Below are 19002 nucleotides of genomic sequence, written 5' to 3'. Positions count from 1 at the left end.
ATGGTGTGCGAAGTGAACTTTTTTTTTTTTTTCCCCTGAGGTCAGCTTAATCTTTTAACATCTTGGGTCACCACATGTGATGTGCTGTGGGTTTTTAGCATACAGCCTACATACAGACAAGGAGGTGAAAGTTTATAGCAGATCAGAGATCAAGTTTTGGGCAAACTCATGCGGAGGCATCCTCCTCTGATACCCCTGTGGAGCCACCAATTGTTGGTAAAGGGGGCGATTGCTCCAAATTTTTGTGATTTTAGCATGCTGTGCACAGGTAGCTGCTCTTTGATGTAGGATATTAGGCTGAGGGACTTTGTTGGCTCTTATAGAATAGTTTTAATAAAAATGCTGTCATGGGAGGCCCTGTGAAGTCACAGGCTGCAGTTGTAAGCCCTGTGAATTTGCAGTAACTATAATTGCATGTAAGCAGATTCCTATGTTTGTCTTTCGATCATACTATCACGCTTCCTTTCTGCCCTGAGAAGGAGTTCTTCCTACAGTTCTTCCCTTGCATTGAGCAAAGAAAAGAGATATTTTTAGGGGTGATCTCTTGAATAGAAATGTAAGAAATAAATAAATAATAAATTATATTTTAAAAATATCTGCTTTCAGAATGTTTTTCACACTCCGGGGCCTCAGTGTCTTTCTTGTATTATTGTCTTAGAATACACCTAACTTCCTGACTGCAGGTTGCAATCCTGCTGTCTTGTGCAATAAAGACAGGCTGAAAGGCCAGTTTTTGGGAGGGGCTGTTATATCTGTTTTTACAGTTTCTCTATTGTAATAAAACTTTCTCCATCCAATGAGAAGAGTGTTCTCCAATTTGCTAAATTCAGTTGCTGTGTTTGGGGCATGTTATCTACTAGAAAGTGCATCACAGTGTGTACATACTATGTGAAAACAGAAGAGTAAGAGATTGTATCTGCAGGTATAACTGAAGCTTGTTGATCGGGAACAACATTGTTTGTTTTCCTGGGAAATACTTACAGGTAAATTACTTGGGAGAGTAAATCATGTTCATTGCTATACATTTTTCCTTTTCCCACTCCATCTTCAAGTTTGAATGTTTTTTAAAGTCTTATCCACAGCAGTGGAAAGGAATATAAATGAATAATTGAGATGGGGAGCAGGAAGTGCTTAAACTGATATTGCTGTTGAGAAGATGGTGTAAGATTGGTCATCATAAGTTACCTGCCCATGTTAGGACAGCTTCAGATCCCTTCTTCCTCTGTTTATTCTGAGCATAGGTATTTAATTACCTGGTATGTTTCCATGGTTATTATCACTCTCATTCTGACTTTGGTACTTGATTTAAGTATTCTGGCAGATATACAAGCAGCAAATTTCTAGCAGCAAAGATACTATTTATGTACGGTATTTTATGGACACTCTACTGTTTGATCTTTAAAAAAAATACTCTTGTTGCTTTTTGTATTTAAAAGCATCTTAAACACTTCTAAGTTTTGTAGACTGTGGCTGACATTGAGATCTGTAACAAAACTGAAAAACCTGGAGTACCCATAGCAACAGTATATTTTCTTTAGTGGATATGGTATTGCAGATATGGGAGTGATAAAAGATGAAATGTAAGTCCCTTGGTTAGGATATTAAAGTGAGATGAAATAAAATCAAATCCAAGATGAAGCAGACTTGATGGAATTGATCTTGCTATTTGAGTCTGCCAATAACATTTCACTACAAATGAGAATTTACCAGCCCAGATCATCTCGGTCCCCAGTGGTGCATGCAGCCACTAAATGCATGTTTTGTTTAAGCCAATTCTGTTTAAAGGTCATAACTGACTTATTTTGTTCAACTGCTGAAGTACAGATAGACTTGTCTGACATCCCTTTTGTTGTAACACCCATTAGGATTATATGGCAAATAATGTCTACTTTATTTTAGAAGCAGAGTTAAAATTCAGTATTTCTATTCAGCTATTTTTGTATTTTCTAATGTACTGAGTAGGGAAAATATTACATCTTTGGTTAAGCTATGAATGGCAGATTTCTTGAAACGTGTGTTATACAGAGATTCTTCTTTAACTGTACATTAATATTTTCTTAATAAATTGATCTTTATGAAATCAAATTTAAAAACTGTCATCAGAAAAGTAGTTTTCTTGAACTGAACTGTGTAGAAAGCAGTTATCACTTGAAGATTCTCTTTGAAATCTACTTGCTTGTACTAAGCTGACTGCCTAAAATGTATCACAGAGCCCCATACCTGGAAGGAACAGAGCACTCCTCATCCCTCTGAGTGCCTGATGGGCTCCACTGCAACTGTATTTTGTCATTTCATTAAGGCATTTCACAGAAGCAGGGACCCATAGCATTGGCAGCTTCTCTAAGAGGAGGTCATGCAAAGGCTGCAGTGGTATTTCCCTCCAGACCACGTATGTGCGGCTGTAAGCAATACGCAATTTTCTTATCTTTTGTCCTTCTATAAATAGGATTTGTAGCATTGATTTGTGTGTATTCAAACTCCCTGAAATCCTGTGTGGTTGCAGTGTTGTAGCATTAAAGTTGAATATGTGGGCAATTCTATGAGCAGTGTATCTGTTCGTGTGTTGTTCGTGTTGTTCGTGTTAAAGTTCATCAGGATGGATACACACAGTGTATGATGCTGCTTACGGCAGCATCTCTGATTCTTCTGTCTTTTTGGGGAGCTTGCAGAGTAAGGGGCAGAGTAAGAAAATATTGGCCTTTACACCGAATTTTGTGTAGCAGGCATGCTTCTTCATGATCCCTGGGTAAACAAAACGTGCATCGTACAGAGACTGACATTGTCAGCTTACTCACTGCATATAGCTTTAACTTGCCCTGTAAGCTGCTGCTTTAAAAACAAAAAGTAAAAAAATCAAAAAAGGCTGTGCATGTGAAACTGAAAGTCAAAGCTGATGCTTTATAAAAGCATGCAGGGATAATTTGAATAAAATGTCAGGATCTAAGTTTCTCTAAAGCTTTTTAAGTATAATACAAGAATATCTGTATTTTGGTTTTATGTCTTTATCACATGATTCCACAAAGACAGTAATTGAGAAGGCTGTTTTTTAGGGAGGCACAGTGAGAAATGGGAAAAAATTATAATAGGAATGAAGATGTGCTTCCAGTTGAGTGTGTTGTTAACAGTGGACATCTGTGCTAAAGGCTTCAAACGTCAAATACAAATGAGCAAAATGAACCACAGAAGCAAAACTCCTGCTATTAGAGTACTAACACACTTACTGATGGAAAATGCCTTTTTTTTTTTTTTTTTTTTTTTTTTTTAGATAAAGGATAGATGTGAGGTAGGGGGAGCTTTGTGTAAGAGCCATTTAAAAATCTGAAAGCACATCTGTGTTCATACCTTTTCTTTGATGCTGTGGACTTCACTACTTCACTGAATGCTGCTGCTGTCACAGCTGAAGTAATGTTTGAGGACGCTGTGCGGTTTATAGCTATTTCTTATCCAAACCTTATCGTGGGTTGCCTGCATGGCCATTCTTAAAACCATTTTGTTTTCCCTATAATGTCACTGGTCTTAAATGATAATTGATAATTAAGCAATAACATACTGGATATTAGCTTGAATGCTGATAAGTATCTGACTAAGGATAAAAATTCTGACTAAGTATCTTTGCAATATATTCTTTAAACATGGACGCTTTTCTCAATTCAGTGTGAAGCCTTGGTATTATGTTCACAGTTGTGAACTGTTGAACCATGCACATAAAACACAGGACGTAATAAATCCACTGGATAGCTGACAATATTTCAGAATGGGCAAAGAAAATACATTCCCAAAAGATGTTCTGCAAGGGTATAAATGGTGATTTGAGAAATTCTGAATAAGGAAGTTTTATTTTACTGCTGTATCAGAAGTTTGGGTTTGCTCCTTTACGTTTCTGTGGGAGTATGAATGGGGCTCTAGTAGGCAACCTTGCTTACAATGTCCCCATGTGTGTCTACCAGCACTGGAGGCTGTCATCAGCCCATGGCAGCATGAATGGGAAAGGAAGCACATTTATTGGATTATCCCAGTTTACCCCTATCTAATATCCTTCTTTTACTTGCCAGTTAAAATTGATTTTGTATTGTTAATTGTCCAAAACAAACTATCTGTTCTATTGAAGTTATGTGACTGCATCATAAATACAAGTACAGGTATGAAGTAGTACACGTTATGAGGAGAGAAGGTAAATGTAATAAAAAGCTGACAAAGGCAATTATAATGAAAGCATTTATGCATTTGTAGTGGAAGCCAAAGATATGTGACAGTACAGCAGCAAAATGGATAAAAAGTAATGCTGGAGACAGATATACAGTCATCACTTGCCCTGAATATCTTTTCTAGTACTAACGAATCAGGATCTCCTGAAATTTAAGATATAGGGTTTCATTATAAGATGGAATAATGCTCTGTGAATCTTAAAATATGAGGTTGCTTACAGAATGATTGAAAACAGTCTATCATACTCTATATATGATTTTATGGTCAGGTAATTTGAGGTAAGAATCTGACAAATATTTCTGTACCAGTGCTCCAAATGTCTTATACGCTTGGTGTGCATCTCACTGAAAATACCCTTGCTGCTTATCTTATAAACAGTTCTCTCAATAAGCAAGTAAATGCTTCTTCTTTTTTTTTTTTTTTTTAAGTTATACATGGATGTAGTTTCAGCTTCTTTTTCTAAGACAGAACAGTCATTTCTTTTTTTCAGTTGTGGGTTAGGCTGTATGAAAAAGCTTCCATATAAGTCACTTTACTGCTATAAATTAGTATCAGATTCAAAAAAACTACCTGAATGCTGCAGGTGAAATAAGTGTTTTTGAGATTTCTGTCAAAAATATTACTTGCAATTATTTGACTGTTTTCCAGTTACACAGTTTTCTGAACACTCTTGTATGTCCAGAGAACTTATGTTCTTTGCTTGCCTGCTTGTTTAAAAACTTCATTTTTTTTCACAACTCTTTTTTTTTTTTTTTTAATCAGTAAAAAGGTAACATCTGTAAATTCAGCTACTCTGATTTTATTTAACAGTAAAGTATCTGAAAGTTTGAGTCACTGCCAATACTCTCCAGTTCTGAAATACTTTCCTCCATTCCTATTCAAAGAGTTTTTTGGGTAGCCATAAGAAATTGCTCATGGTTCTGCCAAATGTTTCTGCAGTGGTCACAATCTGAAGTTTATTACTTATTTACAACAGTATTATTTTCAGTATATTTTATCACCTTAAAATTCCAGATGAAATTAGGGACAGATCTGATCCAACTTTCGTGTAGATATATACACCAGAATATTTGGGTAATATAGCAGCTGGGAGGCAGCATTTTGCTCCACATCGTGGTTTGTGTTGTTGCACCGGTCGTGTATATCTGTACTTCCTTAGATACAGAATTGTTTTCAATGTTCAGAATAGTGTGGTGGCTTAATCAGGGTGGTGATCCTTCACAAGATCTTACAAAATGAACACTGCTCACTGTTGATGGAAAGATTTCTTGTAGCTGGAAAGCATGGAAATCTTGAAAAAGCCATCTTTAAATTAGAAATTGCTGTTTCAAAGAGCTTCAAAAAGAAAAGCAAGAAGTGAGAAGCAGCCGAAGTGTTTTCTGGTAGACAGACAGAACTGAAGACAGTACTGCACAGCTCAGATCATTGCTCAAGTCCAACCTGTTATCTGACTTCTTGCAGCACATGTAGGCTTGCTTTTTCTGTTTGTTTGTTTGCTTGTTTGTTTTGTTGTTGTTGTTGTTGTTTTTCCCTCATGTATAACTTTCCCTTGGTTCACAAGCCTTTAGTCTGGACAAACACAGAGTGTGGAGCCAGCATCAAGAACCATACCTCTACTGAGCAGAGTCTCAGGAAGCAAAGGGATGATGAGGCAATTGATTGCTCACAAGACTTCTTGAATGTTGGCAGTTATCCATTGCAAGTCACTGTCTTAACCTAAATCTGAAGGTAATGAGGGCATTTTTACTTACAGAAATTCGACTAATATCTTCTTTTAAACAAAGGCATGACACTTTCATGTCAAGTACTAATGCTTTGTCATGAATGTAGATGTAGTATACATTTTGCTAGATAAAGAAATTGTGCTTGCTGCATTTACTAATGTTGTGTCACAGCGAAGAAAAAAAAATTGCAGTCAGCTGACCGAATACCTCTGACTTCTTAAATCCTCTATCAATTTCTCTGAAAGTTTAGTACTGTTTCTAGTTACTGTTGCATAGTATGTCTTCAGGGAGCTAGACTATTCTTCATCTGTTAGTGTGCGTTTCATAAGTGCAGTGTATGTCTGGGCTCATGCATCTTTCTAGATGTATGTAATGTTACTTCCATAGCGAAGTGCTCGTCATTTGTGAAAGTTTTCCCAGGTGCTTAACTTGCAAGAAGATGTATTATGTTTGGCATCCTGGAAGGGAGTGGCTTTTCTGAAAACTGCATATAGGGCCTTTCTGATCAAGTTTTCTTATATGGATCATTGCGTTGCTCCTCAAGTTGCTGGAACCATTGTAAAATGATGTTTCTATAGTGGTATGCTTTCATGCCACTTCATGAATGCTTTGGCATTTTTTTGTCAATTTTTAAGCAAGTCCTGAAGATACACATTTGTGCAAGCCTTTGTGGAAGGGATGTGAACTCACTGCATTTTTTAACTCTGACAGTATGTTATTTACTCTCAAGAGTTATATTTCTAAAGAAGTATGCATACAAAAAAAAAAATTAAAAACATAAATACATTGCATTCCTATGCCATTTTAATAGCAAAGTTTCTAAATAAAAAACTCCATCAGAAATGCACTGAGGATAAGAAAAAGAAGTGTGTTTTTGGTAAGGAATGGTCCAAGTACTTGCTGTCTCATAGTTGACTTCCTTGGTTTATTGTCATAGGTGTATTTGGTTATTGCTCTTTTCTTTATTTCAGTTGCTTGAGTTAACCTTGCTAAGTATTCTCATCCATCATCTGGTAACATTCACATTCTTATTTTCTTTTTATATTCTGGATTTTAAAGAAGCTGAGGAGTTATGGAGACCATAACCATTTTTAGCCATATGCCTGCAGAAGCTTTGAATGCCTTTTCCGGTCATTTTTTGTCATGCTCGCCTGTTGTTATCTTACAAAAATAAACATTTTTAATAGCAGCTGCCATTGTTAGAATGGGTGTAGTTACTGTGTGCTTGGCTTGTGTCTAGACTGGTTGACAGACATCCCCAAATTGTCCCTCCCTGTTGCATAGCAAGGTAGTGCTCTTCTCATATAGCACATGGTATTTTGTAGAGCATGCAGGAGTTTCCGAACTGAAGATCCTCAGTCTTCATGGCAGGAGCACATTTTACCTATGACTTTTTGCTGATCAGAAATAAGAGGTCTGTGATGGATTGAGCATAAGGATGTTTAGTTTCCACAGGCATGCCAGTGTTTCTTCACCTAACAGTTACCCAGAATAAACTGGCAGGGAATTCTGTAATTTACTTCTGTGCTCCAAGAAAGCTTTTTATGCCAGAGTCAGAAACATGTAGTACTGTCTAGTGTGCTTTAGATATTGGAGGAAAGTTCAGTGTATGCACAAGTCTTTGCAAGACAAGGACATTTGAGTAGCCTCTGATGGTGGATATCAGTAACACAGGCAGCTCTTGGCAAGTTTTAGGGCTTATTTAATAGAGATTAATACTGAATTCTTGTATAAAATAGAAATAAACTCAGTGATAGTAATTCCAGTGTAACTCATGTTTTTTCTTCTCTTTCATATTTCTTGTCCCTATTCTACACAGACTAGAGCATAAACTTGAAAAATATCAAGAAATGAATATCAAGAAATGAAAGCAGACACAGGCAAGATATGTAAATAAGAAAGTAAACTGGGACGATTAGCATAATGGAGTTCTTCTTCATGCCTCCCAAATACTGCTTTAGACCAACTAGTAGATAACAATTTGTTATGACTGCCAGGAGAATGTAACCATGAAACAAATACGACTGGATAGAAACCTCATTTTTGCTCTGGAATCGTGGAGTTCAGATTTTTCTTCATGGAAAAAAAACAAGAGTGAACTTGTTTAAGTCTTTCAAAGTATATTTCCTCCTTCGGCAAGGCCTGGGTTAGGTTTTTTAACTTCATGAACTTAGCTTAAAGTCATTTGAAGATTTGTTGTTTTTCTGCGGTTCTCCATTTGCCTAGCTTACCATTCACAGCCTAACTAGTCATTAAGACTTATAAAAATTAGACTGTTACATTTCTTTGCTAGATATAACATGTTTACATGCTTTTTTTTTTTTTTTTAATTATTTGCTGTCTCACATGATTTATTTTTATGATCTTCTTTTGCTGAGAGAACCTTAAAATTCTCGTTGTAGCAAAATCTTGGAATAACTGATACCATCTGATAATTCTGCAGGGCCAGAATGGTCTGAATGCCCTTTCTTGTTTATAACTCCTCCAGAAATGATTTAATAGGTTATATCTTTGGAAAAATCTGTGCAGCTCATCCTATCCAAGTTACTTACACGAATGCTTTATTTTCCCAAAACATTTGGAGGTGGGAATGTATTATTTTCCTACCCCTATTATCTTAAACTGATTCAAAGTATAGCTTTTCTGTAAAATGTCTGATTTTGTTGTCTGTTGGGGTAGAGATGCAAGGTTATTCACTAAACTTTGTACAGAATGCATGGGATAGCCATCAAACTCGCAATAAACAATCTCAGCTCCAAAGCAGGACCAGTATGGACTCAAAACAGAGTGAATGTTCCCATGAACTTCATATATAGACATGTAATAAATGATGTGCATCGAGAACTTTGATGTCTGTTTTCAGTTTTCATACCTTTTGTGCCATCTTTCTGCTAATGATTTCAGACTTCTACATTAACAAGGACTACATATGCTCTGACCTGATGTTTTCTATGTCCTAGCCAATTACATTTCACCAAATGCATTTCTTGGTTAGAATATGATGGATTTAAATAATTTGAAGCTGAAGTTCACTTTAGTGTTTAAGAGGTTAAACTGTAACATGAGCAAATAACATGATAGTCAAAAGTGGATTGGTGATGAGCAAATACTTGGTTGTATTCAGCAAGAGAGGCTCTGGAGGAACGACATAGGGGAGAATCCCTTTCTGATACTCTATGCTTGCAAACCTATAACTGTATGTAGATGGGTCAATTGCATAGCTGACTGTAAACTTCAAATTATGATCTTTGTTCTCAATGTTTCTGCAGTTCCTAGAGTAATGCCTGCTAATATGTTGTGCAGGACTCACTCCAACCTAAAGCATTCTATGATTTCATGATTCTCTTTTGCTGCCCCAATATGAACTAGGCATGAACTGGATCTTTCTTGCTGAGCATCTGGAGTTTGCTGTATAATTATGTCCAAATATATACTTTTAAGTAAAGAATTAAGCTGCACAATCTAATGGCCTTGCATCTTGACCAGTATACGTAATTGTGTGTTTCCCACTACAATTGTGCGTAGGTTCTAGAAATTGTGTTCAATCATGGAATAAGCTTTTTAAGAGACTAAATTTGCTCTGCAAACCCACTGGTATGAAAGCAAAAAGTTTTAGAGATAATGTAATAGAACTGCCATTTTTACATCTTGAAATTAGCACAGCATATACCTTTACGTGTCTGAGTTGGTATTGTGAGATTGAATAACTGCAGAAGGGATGAGAGACCTTTGAGCTTGTCATATTCATGTCAGAAGTTGGTGGCTTTCTTAGGAAGCCTGCAGAAGGATTGTAGGATTTGTTTTCAGTGATTCTGAATAGTTCCTATGACTAGGTGGCTTCAGAACATGCTGTCCAGCCATTATTTTTTTTTTTTTTGTCCTCTCAACACATAGATCTGACTTTCTACAAGTTAGAAAATGTAGGTGGATAGCATACCTCCTTAGCTTTAGACATCTGAAGATCTGAGTCTTCATCACTGATTCTTCTTGAAGAGGGCTTGTGGAACTCGGCTGAAGTTGATGGCTCAGCTGTAGAGTTCTGTTGCAAATACTATCTTATTGGCAGTGATATGTCTTCTTCAAGAGATGCGTGTTTTTGACATGTCAGTCAGAGATATGTTTGGCTGTAGTTCCCTTTGAGGGCAAGTGGATTTAGGGGGGGAGAAGATGAGGGTCTTGTTAAACTGAGTAAATCATGAGTATTGCCAGACTAGGGGAGGCTTAGCAAAATATTCATCAGTGATTCACACAAACAAGAAGAAGAGACATTCTTCCTAATGTGAGAGGAAGGCAAACCTTAGATACAGCATACCACTCAATACATTCTTCTTGTGAACTTCAGAGGACAGTGTGTTGGCCAAGTGAAGAGAGTCTGTATTGTTCCCAAGGGAGAACAGCTATTGGAAAGGCCAAGGCAGATAGGGGGGAAAAAAAAATTAAAAAAAAATAATTATTGTTTTTCCTTCTGTGTTTGTCAGCTACGCTAAGAGAAGAATAGAAGTTCATTTCACACTTAAATAACATTTGGCTGAAATCCCCATAGCTATTCTCGGAAGCCAGATTCATTAGTCTCTGTGACGTAGAGTGTTTATTGGTGTCTTGTGGCAGTTGTCCTTTAGTGTCAGGTTGAAAAAGTTCCCTGTGAAGTTTTTCAATTCAGTGCAATGTGCCATACTTCATTTTTTCCTTTGTTTAGATTGCTCTCTGGTAGAGATGCTGCACGACCACTTCTTTTCTTAAATATTTTACTACAGCTGTGGTCATCCATCATTTGACCGCGCTGGTAATACAAGTTATATTTGATAATTTACTTCAGACAAATATTAAAATAAAAAAAAAGTTACCAGCTTGTTTGTTTTTTGTTTGTTTTTGGTTTTTGTTTTTTTCCCTCCCTGCAATTTAGCTTTTGTGGATACAGCAGACAGATCTTTCCTTCCAGACCTCTTTCCTGTTTCACTGGTACTGCTGATGAGAAAATCTGGTCCAGTGCAGTTTCTGGATAAAGTCTCCCAAACAAAATAGCAGGGAAGCCACGGCTTTCCTAAGTATTGAGAAGCCCAGGAAAATTTATTTGAGTGACAGTTCAGCTGGTTGGTTTTTTTTTGTTTTGCTTCTTTGTTTTTTGTTTGTTTGTTTGTTTTGCATTTTCATATATGCCCTTTGCAAGAAAAATACTTGCAAAGAATTGGTGTGAAATTCACTGATCTGTTCAGAAGTAAAACTTGTGTATTTCACAACAGTTTGCTGAACAGCATGTATTGCATATTTCGTGTTAAAATACTGAATCATTGATCCATAGAGATCTACTTGTTAATAATCTAACTGTTCAATTAGTGTTTGCAAGGCTTCAAAATCAAGATGGCAGCGAAGGACAAAGTTTTGCCTCCTGTGCTGCACAAAGCGTTACATTAGTCTGTTCCCTTACACTGCATTAATCTCAATGTCAAGAAATGTCAGGCTCTCCAGAGCAACATTTCTTGTAAAATGAAGATTTACTTTTTGACTGCTCCCTTGTTTGTCCTAGCTATTTAAATCAAGTACCACCTGGCAGTCAGGTTTTGTTGTGTTCTTGTATCAAGAATGGGTTTTTCTATATGAAGATCAGGGTACCCTGTGCCTTGAAGTCCTCTGTGCTGTATATGGTGTGGTTTTTTTTACTGTTTGTATTTTGTGCTAATATGCATTGATTTGAGGACTGACAACCTGGTGAACTGTCAGGTTCAGCTGGACTGGAATAGATGAGGTTTTGTGTTAGGTTTGAAAATAAATAAAAGAAAAACAACAGGAAAAAAAAAAAAAAAAAAAAAAAAAAAACCACCAAAAAACAACCCTGTACGTTCAAGCTGCAAAATGAGGATGTGCTGCAGTATGCAGTGGGACTTTATGAAATAAGTATTTTTTTTCCTATGACTGCACAGATGCAAAAGTGTAAGAATATTTAAATGATAATATTAGCCAAGCTTGAGTTAAAATATGAATACTTTCCAGAACACTTTGTAAACTGCCAAAAGATAATCTCAGTTTGCTAAGCAAGGGCTCTCAGACTCTGTTGGTCTTTCCCACCTGCGTGGAGGAAAAGCACAAGAGGTCTTTGTGCAGACAAGAGCAGATTGGTTTAGCTGTCACATGAGAGGAAGATAGCTGCTTCTGCTTTTGGAGAACAAGTGCAGATTGTGAGGCCTTCACTGTTGTGTTACATTGTTCATGAATTCGAGTCCAAGGGCCTCTAAAAGACTTTTTTTGTATCTGTTGGGAAGTTAATCGTGCCTATATAGACAAATGAAATACTGTGCCATTCTTTCCCTGCTGCAGTAGTGTTTTCTCTCTTGTATACAATGTATTCATGCAAGTGAAACGGTCTCCAGCTCATAGAAAAAAAAAAAAAAAACAAACAGACTATATGTTTTAAATTTGTAGATATATATGTGTGCCTATTACACATATAAATAAATATATGTCTGTATATATTCACGTTTGTTTTTTTTTTAGCTTTGCTTTGGACTTTATTTATTTACTTATTAGGTGAAGATAAAAATGTGAAATCAGCCCTATGAAAGATGAGACAACAGTTGTTTTTTTCCCCTGTTCTAAGCTTTTAGGCACATTTGGACTCTTCTTTCTGCTGTGATATCTCTCTTGTTAATCATGAATCACTTCTTATGTCTCTTTCTTGAAAACAATAGCATAATTTCAGTGCAGGAACAAACATAATTTGTATGTCACTTGCTTTAGTTTTGAATGTAAGGTTTGCCACTTGGGGATGAGGAGTGGATTCTTTGGTGGGTTGTTTTCCTACTTATAAATACTTTTAAGTCTTTAATCATTAGACACAGTTCTGTGTCTAAAATCAGTTTTTAATGGCAGATTGAGGTGCTGCTTGAAAGCAAATGTACTTTGTTTACAGTATCCATCTGCTTATTACATTTCAGCACTGAACAGGAAGAGTTATTTCCTGTCTCAGAATACTTTGTTTCCTTTGTCTCTACAATAAGAGGAGAAAAAACAAGAGGGTTCTCTTTCTCACCAATAAAACATTCTCATTCTTCTAAGTCCAAATTTATAATAAATGAACCTCATAATATACTGCTCATGAACACATCTTTTGATTCCAGGGAATGTCGTAGGGAATGTGCTGTAGGTCATGCGTCGTGCAGTACATAAATGTAGTTTTGGCTGCACAGCTAATTATTTTAGATGTTGAAGACTGCAGGTGTGAAAGCAGCAGTTGTAAATATGCAGCTGCTTCTCACTGCAGCTAAATTATCTAGGGCTATCTTCCTCTTCAAGTTGACTTTATTTTTTGAAATGAAACTTCATCCTGAGAATTGGCTTAATAAAGCTTGCATAAAAACAATCTAACATCAAGAAGGTGGGCAGGGATCATGTGCTACTGCTTAACAGTGTGGTTTTCTGGGTGATTTAGCAGATAGCTCAACAGAATCAGGAAATCTTCTAGACTGCTCATGTTTGTTTTTCAGCGGCTGAGATAATTTTTTTTGCTTCTTTGTTGTTGCAATCACAAGTAACTACGTTGCTGTAGGTCAAAAAAGTACAATCCAGATGAATTACGCTTTCATTTTACAGATATGAACTTGCTGTGAATTCTGTTGTAATTATAGTTGACTGGCAGCACTTTTGAGTCATTAGTCACTGAAAGCAACACTCAGGGGCAGTAGCCTTACTTTCCTGACTTCTGTGCCTGGCTTAAACATACTTTGTGTATTGCTTCACAAGCCCTTTTTTTGAGGAGGTGTTTATGTATGGGAAGAGGCACTATGAATTGCATGCTAGCGCACCAAGTGAGGATGTAAGTTTGTCAGTATTCACTTATATCTGTTTTGTAAGCCATTTTAAAAATAGAAGTGGCAAGTTTTGAATTGTCAGTGCATGCAAGAACCATCACAACACTTCTGAAACAGTTGCATAATAATCTGCAGGGTTGAAAATAATGTTTTAGAAGGTGTGTTGAAAGGAGATGGAGAATAGGATGGCACAATATTTAAGAATGCTATGGTATGGTATTATAACTTAAATAAAAATAACTGTATGACTATAATTTTTTTTCTTTGCTGTAGTCGTGACATGGAGAATAAAGAAACCCTCAGGGGTTTGCAGAAGATGGATGACCGCCCAGAAGAGCGCATGATCAGGGAGAAACTCAAGGCAACGTGTATGCCAGCTTGGAAGCATGAATGGCTGGAAAGAAGAAGCAGGAGAGGGCCTGTGGTAAGTGATGCTGAAGGAAGGACATTGTCTGTAACTTACAAATAAGAGTTCCTGAAGTTTTCCTTTTAGAAACCTCTTTATCGTGAGAATTTGGAGCTCTTAATAGTGATTTTCCTATTCATTTTTTTCTTTGATAGAAAGCTGTGGCTGACTTTCTGAAATGTACATGTTTTTAAACTATTAAAAAACAACAAAAATAAAAACCACAACATATAGCTGTGCTGCTGATTCTGTACTATAAAAGTCCTGTGGCGTGGCAGTACTGCCCTCTAATGTCAGCAGCTGTTGTAGCTGCTGAGTCTGTACTATAAAACTGCTGTGGCAGTACTGCTCTCTAATGTCAGCAGCTGTTGTAGCTTTTTCTCCTTACATGAAAACATCAGTGTAGAACTGCACAATAGTGTTTTGCACTCCATTCCTTTTTGAAGATTTAATTAATTTGTATTTCTGTAGCTTAAAAATGTTAAATAGAAATTTTCAAGGTGTTGTAATGTAATTGTATGGAATTTTTGTTACATGAAAACAAAAACTACCCTGCAAGTGTACTGAAAACAAACAAAAAAAGCAAACAAACCTGAGTAACTCCTTTACGTAAGTCTCAACTCAGCTAAATTTTGTTTGCCAGAGCATCTGTATTAGCTTCTTTCAGTATTAATAACTGTATTAATAGCTCAGAAGTAATTCCAGAATGATAGAACCATAGAATATCCCTGTAGTACGGAAGGGGTTCATAGTACATGCAGTCCAATTGCAGGCTCCACACAGCTCCACCCAAAATCCAACCCCCACCTCTGAGAGCGCAGTCCAAACACTCCTTGAACTCTGGCAGCTCGGGGCTGTGACCGCTGCCCTGTGCAGCCTGTTCCAGGGTCCGACCACCCTCTGGTGCAGACCCTGTCCCCACCCCCCGGCCACCCCTCCCCTGGCACAGCTCCATGCTGTTCACTCAGGTCCTCTTTCAAGGAATTTTATTTTTAAGAAATTGCAGGCAAATCAAACTCAGTCATCGCAGCGGTAATTCTGAAGCTAACTAATGCTGGCTAGCTTATAGTAATTTGTTGCATATGAATGTAGTTGCATTAATATGACTTACACTGTGACTTGGTGGGAATGCACAGTTGAAGGCCATCTTGTGCATTACCCAAGTTTACTGTGTTGGTAATTGGTATTTGGTAATTAATGTACCAAAAAAAAAAAAAAAAGCAATATCTCAAAACTTCTTATAGAAAATAATTTTTAATTTGGATTTTTTCTTTGTGTCATGGTTACTGCAATGCTTGAAATGGATTCACTATTTAACCTGCTTCCTTTGAGGCATCTCTTTTTTTAGTTTAACTTTCTAGCTCCAGATTCTGCTACTACCACTTTAATATTTAGGGTTTTTTTCAGATTGTAGCTGTTGATAATAGTAATTTGTCCATATGCCCATGAATTACATTCTGACCTTCCAGGAAGGGAAAAACGTGGTAATCTATAGGAAAAGTTTGCTTTTTGAATACTTCTATATGCTGTTTACTTCTGTAATCCAATTGCAATATATTTAAAAACAGCACAAAAGAGGTTTCTAAAAAGTCCTGATTTGCAAGCAGTACACATTCAATATGATGACATTTTAAAGTGTATTGGCAGATCAGATCAGGGGTATAAACATAGGCCTTTACTCTTTCAGGCAGCACAAGGCCACTAATTGTATAATGCTAGCAAAAGAAGTTTTGATGTATTTGTACTGTTTTAATGTAATTAAATAATTCTAACCTTATGGTTTAATTCCTGCAAGGTGGTGAAACCTATCCCTGTGAAGGGAGATGGATCTGAAATGAACAAGCTATCTTTAGAACCTCAATCTGAAGGACAAAGCACTGCTTCTTCACCTACGCAGAAAGGACGGCGTAGTCCTTCTCCTAGCAGTTCTTCTTCATCATCCTCTCGGACTGTTAAATCTGAGTCACCAGGTGTTAGAAGAAAAAGGGTATCTCCAGTACCTGTAAGTTGCAAGTGTGATGTAATGACTGAATTGAGTATATTCTGCAACCTTATGCATAAAAAGAGGCAGTTAGTACATCATCCTCAGTGATTAGGACAAGATGCTGATGTAATGGCGTTATGACACAGCATCACTTGAGAGAGAGAGATACCCAGAGCATGTATCATGTTACATTTCTCTTATGTGTGGAATTTTATTCTCTGCTCTTAAGGGGTGTTTCTTCTTTTTAGTTCTGTCGTCCTCTAAGGACTTTTTCTGTAGGAAATAAATAAGGAAATGCAGATATTCTTTTTCTCTTAGCTTGTTTTGAGCAAGGAGGTACCATGAGTTTGTTCTTTCTCTAGTTTTTCTTCAGCTTTCCAGATAGGAATATTCCTTTGAGGGTAGAATTGTTGGTTAGAGTTCTGTAGAAAAGAGTTACCAGTATGTTACTTGTGATCCTTTGTTTGAGGACTGATGTTTACACAGAGGTTGGGGAAGTTTTAGGTGTGCATTCTTAGAAAATAAAATCTGTACTGTTATGTTAATGAAAATACGGAATGGAATGTTTCAAGAACTAAAAGCTCACTTTATTGGAGAAGCTTGAGAATATAATATTTTGAGGAATGATGTTTAACAGATAATACTAGCATACTTGTCCACAGCTGAATGTGCTGACTCATATAATTAGAGAAGGAACAATAGCTTTCACTGTCCAATTGCTCTAAACAAGATTTCCAAAATCGCTGAAATGTGTACTGCTATTCCATTCAATTTAGAGATGAAGATCACACAGCACAGCACTGTAGAACAACTTCTTTCCTTTTGATGAGAGAAGTTCAGATGCTAAGTTGTTCATCTTCTTGTTATTAACTTTTCACATGAAAGAAACTGGAAGATATCTTTTACTTCATTCAGACAGTTGTGACCTTCTGCATTGTAACTTATAATTCAGATTGGATCTATATCAAAGCAGAAATTTAGAAATTGGATAGAATCATGAAAGCATTCATAATGTTAGAAATGTGAAGACCTTAAATGAAGACACTTTTAATTAAAAAATTTTGACCAGTGATTTTTTTTTTCCATAATCAAAAATAATCTTTTGAGCCAATAGTTGCACCAGTGTTGTAAAGAATAGGGAGCTGCACTCCTTTTCTTTTTCACTGGCATTTCTTAAAGTCAACTCCTCATTGACTGAATATTTGTTTTGTACACTGTACTCATATGACTTCATTACCTATTAAATATATTAGCATTATGAACTTATTCAGTAACTTGTTAATATTGAGTCGCAAACCTAAGATGTTCCAGTTGAATTATACCTGACAATTTAGTAGTAATAATGTAAGTCTACCGGTGAGAACATATGTTGAAGCATCTTGAGATTCCTATTCTGACATAATGCCAAACAAAATTTCAGTTACAAAATTTTAGTTTTTCTTCTGTGCTCTATTTCTGTTCAGAAGAAGATTGTCCTCTTTAAATTCCTGTAATCTGATCAGGTTATAGTTTTTTCGGTCTAGAGGGGCTCATCATTCTGGAAAAATACATAGCTAAACTTTCAGTTGTCATGAATATGATGGAACCACTTGTGTAGTTTCAGAGTGGACGAATAACACCACCGCGAAGAGCCCCATCTCCAGATGGCTTCTCTCCATACAGCCCTGAGGAAACAAGTCGTCGTGTCAACAAAGTTATGCGAGCCAGGCTGTACTTGCTGCAGCAGATAGGACCCAACTCTTTCTTAATTGGAGGAGATAGCCCTGATAATAAATACAGAGTGTTTATTGGACCTCAGGTAAAGAATGTTTGTGCTGTCTGTAGCTTTTACTAATTTATAGTCTATATTGAAAAACTGTACAAAAGCAAGTTAAATTAGTCACCAAACCATGCTAATTGTTCTGTAAAATAATGTTTGAAAGTTGTAATCTGTGCTTGTGTAATGTAATGATCAGCTTGCATTTTTGTTAAACCTGTGCCAAGCACTGTTTTTGTTCAGAATCCTCTTTAAAAAAAGCCTAGTTAAAAAGTCTTCACTAATGTAGGAATAAGAAATATATAGGGCAAGTGGCTTATTAAATGTCTTATTAAACATTTTTTGCTAAAATGTGGCCGCTTAATTTCGTTTTAGTTTCTCAAAGTGAAAAGCATTCTTTCCTTTATTTGTGGAGTACATATTAATGACAAGCAATATCACAGTTCCTCTAGTGGAGTGATGGTATTGTTAATATCCATAAAGAGGTTCTTTTTAGAGACTTTCATAGTACCACTGTGATTCTACATTGGAGACATATAGGTTTTTGTGTAAACAGAAGAATCTGATGTAAGTTTTCTGTGTTATGACTATATGCATAAGTTCCTTTTTGTATGAAGAGCAGTAAAAGTATAATTTTTAGTTCATTTAAAAAAAAAAAGAAAGAAAGAAAGAACAGATACTACAGTTGTCCTGAATGTTTCGGATTTATGTCCATATATAAAATACTATTTTGCAGTAAATTATCTGTTTTTAAAACAAAAACAACAACAACAACAAAAGGGGTTAATGGGCCTTCCTAATGTAATATACCCCTCCATAATGCACCTCAGTGTGGAAGAATGACCCATCTAACTATAAGGTCAGTGATGTCCTAGCACGTGCTTCTCTTTGCAGACATGTAGCTGTGGCCGTGGAACATTTTGTATTCATCTGCTCTTCGTTATGCTGCGAGTGTTCCAGCTTGAGCCCTCAGACCCAATGCTGTGGAGAAAGACACTGAAAAACTTTGAGGTAATCAATGTCATAAGAATCTAATGGCAGATATAAAATATTGCTCCAGTTAAAAGTCATTAGGATGCTATCCTAAAAATACTAAAAACTGTTGTATTTCTAAGCAACAAGAT

General features: G+C 36.5%; 1 protein-coding gene across 1 annotated transcript in view; it reads left to right on the top strand.

The window, feature by feature from the left end:
- The window catches only part of MAP3K1 (mitogen-activated protein kinase kinase kinase 1), a 57420-nt gene that overhangs the window by 19494 nt on the left and 18924 nt on the right, over positions 1-19002 (top strand). The window contains 4 exon segments of the mRNA XM_052670403.1: positions 14006-14156; positions 15934-16140; positions 17720-17920; positions 18773-18889. Coding sequence (XP_052526363.1) covers positions 14006-14156; positions 15934-16140; positions 17720-17920; positions 18773-18889 — 676 coding nt within the window.

Source organism: Tympanuchus pallidicinctus, unplaced genomic scaffold (assembly GCF_026119805.1).
Source record: "Tympanuchus pallidicinctus isolate F22 unplaced genomic scaffold, pur_lepc_1.0 scaffold9, whole genome shotgun sequence".
Taxonomy (NCBI): domain Eukaryota; kingdom Metazoa; phylum Chordata; class Aves; order Galliformes; family Phasianidae; genus Tympanuchus; species Tympanuchus pallidicinctus.
This window is presented reverse-complemented; position numbering and strand designations above follow the sequence as displayed.